The sequence below is a fragment of the Oryx dammah genome, unplaced genomic scaffold (genome assembly GCF_014754425.2).
Source record: "Oryx dammah isolate SB20612 unplaced genomic scaffold, SCBI_Odam_1.1 HiC_scaffold_999, whole genome shotgun sequence".
Classification (NCBI taxonomy): Eukaryota; Metazoa; Chordata; class Mammalia; order Artiodactyla; family Bovidae; genus Oryx; species Oryx dammah.
In genome coordinates this window covers 1-6142 of record NW_024071142.1, presented here as the reverse complement: position 1 = coordinate 6142, position 6142 = coordinate 1, and the positions used below count along the sequence as shown (strand labels likewise).

Below are 6142 nucleotides of genomic sequence, written 5' to 3'. Positions count from 1 at the left end.
AGACAAACAGCAGTAACATGAACCCAGGCTTGCAATTTGCTCACTTACTACATGACTACATACTTCTCTAACCAGAGAGAATGCAAAGCAGTGCAATACATCTTTGTGGAGCATAAAGTTTATTAAGACAGAACCAAGAGAAGAACCAAGGAGTGGGAATAACTATCCCCACCACCACCAACATGGAGACAGAAGTGTGGGGGATGGGGGACATGCCCCAGGGCACAGTGCAGTCTCTGAAGTTTCAGCCAGCAGGGCAGGAGGGGCAGCCAGGCCAGCATGGTGCCTCTTCAGGTCTCCCAGACCACTCCAGAGTATCCTCTGAGCTGGCCAGGGTTTTGGATACGAGGCATACCTGAAGGCGGTGGAGGTGCTGGATTTGAATCCCGTCATCCAGGTGGGAACATGATCAGGTCCCAGGGAGCTTGGCAGGTCATCCATTTATTTCCGGCTTCACTTTATTAGCCCTCTTGCTGGGCAGCCCACAGCACAAATATTTGGATAGACATGACCAGATTCTCCCAGCCACCCCCTTCTTTTTCTGGGTGAGGCCAGAGGGAGTGACTGGGGACATGCTGTCGGGTTGCCCAACAAGGGTGGAACTTCCTGCATCAGGCACAGCCGGGAGGCAGTGGGTTCCTTCAGCGACTTTGCCACTGTTGTCATGGGTGCCACTGGTGTTGAGGGTGTCACAGGTGCCATGAGTGCCATCTGTGTCGTGGGTGCCCCTGGTGTCACGGGTGAGGCAGCTGTCACTGGTGGCACTGGTGTCCCAGGTATCATGGTTGCCACGGGTGTCATGTACTTTGGAGGCTCCAGTGGGGTTGCAGGTGCTTGGAGCGTCACGGGTGAGGCTGGGATCCCAGGTGAGGCTGGTGTTCCGGGTGCTGCAGGCATCAGGGGTGAGGCTGGGATCCCAGGTGAGGCTGGTGTCCTGGGTGCTTGGGGCGTCACGGGTGAGGCTGGGATCCCAGGTGAGCCTCGTATCTCGGTTGCTGCAGGCGTCCCGGGTGAGGCTGGTTCCTCTGGGACCGCAGCTGTCGCAGGTGCTGATGGTGTGGCAGGCACCCCTGGCGTCACGGGTGAGGCCGGTATCTCGGGTGTGGCTGCTGTCACGCCTGCCGCAGGTGCGGCAGGGGAGCCTGGTCCCGCGCGTGGCGTGGCGGTCACCGGCGTGATGGGCGGCTCCGGCGCTGCTCTCACCATGGGTGTTGCAGGTGGAGGGACCTGGGCTGGGGGTGACGGTCCTCGCCTCCGGGCAGGGTGGGGGAGTGGCAGGCTGTCTGGTCTTCTCCCTTGACTCCTGGTTCTCCTGCTGCTCAGTGGTCTCCCAAAGCCAGGCGGGAAGAAGGATGGACTCCTCAGGGCTGGCGGGAGGCGTATGATGTTGGCTGGTGAGGTCAGAGCAGACGGCCTGCCTCACCTTGATGGTGCGGACCCTCATCTTGGGTTCATTCATGTCACTGACGCTTCTTGTGTCTAAGCCCTGGATTAGGTCCCTGCACCAGCCCAGTATCATCTCCACTGTCACCCCAGGGTGGTCACCACAGGCTGGCGGGAGTGGCTCCTCCTGGCCCATGTTCACCCATGCATGCTGCCCAACGTCATCTAAAGTACCTCTGTTAGTAGGCTTGAGCGTTAGCATTCTGTCTATGACGTCTGTTAGGTCAGTGGATAGATATTTGGGCACATGGTACTGCCCCCTAAGCACACTCTGCCGTAGCTCCCAGAAATGTTGTCCCCCGAAGGGGAGGGATCCAGTTACCATGGCATACAGGACGACGCCGAGGCTCCACACATCCACCTCTGGGCCTGTGTAAGGCATCCCCAGGAAGAGTTCTGGGGCCATGAACGCGGGGGTGCCACAGAATGTCTCTAGCTTCTTTCCTGGGTGCCACTGGTTGCTAAGGCCAAAGTCTGATATTCTTATGTTGTTGTTGGCGTCAAGGAGGAGGTTGCCCAGCTTCAAATCCCGGTGCACCACGCCCCGCTGGTGGCAGTGCTGCAGAGCCGAGACCAGCTGGCAGAACAGGCCTCGGGCTTCCCCCTCCGTCATGCGGCCTTTGGCCTCCAAGTAGGTTTGCAAGTCTCCCCCGCTGACGTACTCCATTACGATAAACAGAGTCTCCTCAGTCTCAATGACTTCCAGTAGCTTCACAATATTCGGGTGATTCACAGTTCTCAGGCTGTCAACCTCTCGAAACTGCTCCTTGACCCTGGAGAGGCTCTGATTTGTCTTTTGGATGACCTTGATGGCTACCACTCGCTTGGTCAGAGCATGCCAGGCCAACTTCACTTTTGCGAAGTGGCCTTCACCAATTGTTTCAAGGATCTCATAATGCTTTATACGAGCAATCTTGTTAGCACAGATGGCCATGTGGTCCTGTATCCTTATCTATACTAACTACCACTAAGCTATACTAATTACCTAACTATACTAACTGTACCACTAACTATACTCACTACCGCTAAGCCCTCACTCAGAATGCTAACTGTTCTATCAAGACTGCGTATGCTAACAGTGCTAAAATCTATCCTAATGCTAATAACTATACTAACAGTGCTAACACTAACTATGCCAGTAAACTCTTAACTATACCAGCTTACGCTAAGTATACCAAGGATGCTAACAGTGCTAACACTAACTATACTATCTATGCTAAGAAACTACTAGCTATACCAACTATGCTAACTATAGCAAGGATAGTCTCTATATTAATACTGGCAACACTAAGTAAAAAAAAAAAAAAAGATAAAGGAGAAAAAGAACTAAGGGGAAAAAAATGGTAAAAAAAAAAATGAGGAGGAGAAACTAAAACTGAAAGAAAAAAATGATAAGACAAATTTAAAAAAATAAGAAAAAGACAAAGGAAAAAGAGAAAAATAGAAACGAGTAAAAGGAAAAAATCAACAAAATGGCAAAAACACAGAAAAAAGCTCGCTAACTCTAGGTCCAGCCGTCAGGTCACCAAAATCAGCTTCCTGGGCTCTGTGGACAAAAACCTGTACCCAGCTGGGGTCTTATAAAGGGTTTTTTGTGAGTTTCATCACAGTGATGCCCTGTGAAGTCAGAGCAAGAAACAGACCAATCGTGGCTGGGCATAAACTCAGTGGTTTTCTCCCTTTTCAGCTTCAAGGCCCCTTTACACATAGGAAAAAGGTCCCAAAGAGATTGTTCTTTAAATATATTAAAGACTGGTATGCACTTTGTTAGAAATTAAAATCTGTCAGAGGCTTCAGCAACTTTTTCATTTCTAGTTTGAAAATTAGTGATAATTTAAAAGACCTCATCATGTCTACACTTGAAAGATTCAGTTCTTTTTCCTTAAACTCTGATCGCAAAGTGATGATTTACCTGACTTGATGAAACTGTAGGAAAATGTTCTATTGTGTGAGACACTGGTAAAGCACATTATTAATGTTTATGAAGCTGAGAGAATGTTTGCCAGGAGTATCAAGAGCAGATTTCTCATGGGGAGCCTCAGAAGTCAGAAGACATGGGTCAGTGTCTTTGAAATGTTGAAGGAAAGAAGCCGTTAACCAAGAATCCTATGTTTAGCGAAACTGTCCTTTGAAAAGGAAACAGTGATTGAGGCATTCCCAGTTCATGAGAGTTGCGAGAATTCTCCACCACCCGACCTTCCTGAGCAGGGAGTCCTTCAGGTTGGAATGAAAGATCCTCAGCAGTAACTCTAAGCCTTATGAAGAGATGAAGATCTCTGGTAAAAGGAGGTAAATGGATGATTAGAAAAGCGAGTGCTACACTGCTGTAATTAACATGGATAACCAGCAAGGCCCTACTGTATAGCACAGGGAAGTCTGCTCAATGATATGTGGAAGCCTAGATGGAAGGGTAGTTTGGGGGAGAATGGATGCACGTGCATGTATGGCTGAGTTCCTTTGTTGTCCACCTGAAATTATCACATTGTTCATTAGCCATGTTGTTGTTGTTCGGTCACCTCGGTGTATCTGACTCTTTGTGACCCACGGATGGCAGCATGCCAGGCCTCCCTGTCCTTCACCATCTCCTGAAGTTTGCCCAAGTTCATATCCATTGTGTCAGTGATGCCATCCAGCTATCTCATCCTCTGACGCCCTCTTCTCCTTCTGCTGTCAATCTTTCCCAGCTTCAGGGACCTTTCCAAAGAGTTAGCTGTTTGCATCAGGTGACCAAAATACTGGAGCTTCAGTATCAGTCCTTCTAATGAGTATTCAGGGTTGATTTCCGTTAAGATCGACTGGTTTGATCTCTTGGCTGTCCACGGGACTCCCAGGAGTCTTCTCCAGCACCACAGTTTGAGGGCATCAATGCTTTCACACTCTGCCTTCTTTAGAGTCTAGCTCTCACAACCATACGTGACCACTGGGAAGCTCTACAGACCTTTGTCAATGGAGTAACATCTCTGCTTTTCAACACACTGTCTAGACAAAAAGATACAACACTGGAAGATGAGCATAAAAGTTTTTAAAAAAGAAAAGCTAATACTATTGTAACTTTGATTTGAAGCTCCAGTTTTTGTTTTCAATTTGATTTGAGTCTAATATATAATAAACATTTCTAATAGTTTTTTTTTTTTTTAATTTGGGGGAAAAACTCTGATTCGTCTCTAAAATAAATGTATGTTTCTGATCTCAAGGATAGCATTTGTAAGTCTTTATCCTCCAATATGAAGGTAAACCAGGGTCAGATCCCTATGACTGCATCAGCTAAATGACAGAAGCTACAAAATGAACTGATGTGAGGCAATAAATAGCAATGAGAGCAGACTTCAAGAAATGGAATGGAGGAACACTAGCGATACTTGCAGTAAGGTCTCAGAACCCGTATTCCGGATACCACCTTGAATAATATAGTAAAAAATATCCAGTAAAATCTTTTATGAAATGTGTAGACCCTGTATTAGTAATGGTCTGTGTGCATATGTGCTAAGTCACTTCAGTCATGTCCAACTCTTTTTATCCCTATAGACTATATAGCCCACCAGGCTCCTCTGTCTTTGGGATTGTCCAATCAAGAATCCTGAAGTAGCTTGCCATGCCCGCCTCCAGGGGATCTTCCCAGCCCAGGAATTGAATCAGGATCTCTTGTGTCACCTGCCTTGGCAGGCGGGTTCTTTACTGCTAGCACTACCTTGTAAGCCCAAATAGTCTGCAGGGCACTGTAACAGAAAAACACACTGGGTGCCTTAAACAGCAGAAATTTATATTTTTCCACAGTTCTAAAGATTTAAGTCCAAAATCAAGGTGTTGTCAGGGTTGGTTTCGATCAGACTTCTCTTACTGGCTCCTACACAGCCACCTTCTAGCATTGTTGTTGTTGTTAAGTCACCGAATGACGTCCGACTCCTCTGCAACCCCATGGACAGGACTGTAGCCCACCAGGCTCCTCTGTCTATGTCGTCACATACGCTCTTCTCTGTGTACACCAAAATGAGAGTGTTCTGATGTCTCTTCCTCTCCTTATAAGGACACTTCCTATTGGATGAAGGCCCCAGCCTTTGGCCTCATTTAACCACTCACCTCCCTATAGAGCCTGTCTCCAAATAGAGTCACACTGGTGCTTAGGGCTTCAGAATATACATTTTGAGGGAAAACAGTTTGGTCTACAGCATTCTGCCCATTCATGTCCATCCTCATGTGCTATTAAAATACAGTAATCTCAATATCCCTAGATGTCTTAAGCCATTCCAACATTGATTCCAAGTCTAAAGTCTCATTATAATGTCACCTGATCAGGTATGGGTGAGAAGTGATGCATAAAATTAACCCTCACAGGACCCATAAAGAAAATACAACACTTTCTTGAAACATAAATAACATAAAAGTTGAACAAGTAAAGGTTCTCTCAGTGCTATAATGGAGCCTATTTCATTAAATGAACTGAAACAGTTATTTCCAATTCAGATTGCTGTAGAATTCTTCTTTTCAGAACTTAAGATAATTTTGATATTCATATGGAGAATGAGTGAGGACAAGAGATTTTGAGAAAAGCAAATTATTGGAAGTATAGAAAGACTTCCCTTATCTGATGTCAAAGGGTCCTGCAAAGCTGTTATAAGTAAAATAGAGCAGCATCAGTGCATTTTGAGTCGACGTGGAAGTCAGGAGTGTGGGGGATGGGGGACATGCCCCGGGCCCAGTC

At 46.9% G+C, this 6142-nt stretch overlaps 1 protein-coding gene across 1 annotated transcript; it reads right to left on the bottom strand.

The window, feature by feature from the left end:
• Positions 1-264: 264 nt before the first annotated feature.
• On the bottom strand, positions 265-2377 carry LOC120859447 (serine/threonine-protein kinase MARK2-like). Its single transcript, XM_040235552.1, has one exon. It carries the CDS (start codon positions 2375-2377, stop codon positions 434-436), a length of 1944 nt encoding a protein of 647 aa, XP_040091486.1. The 3' UTR covers positions 265-433.
• Between the last annotated feature and the right edge of the window lie 3765 nt (positions 2378-6142).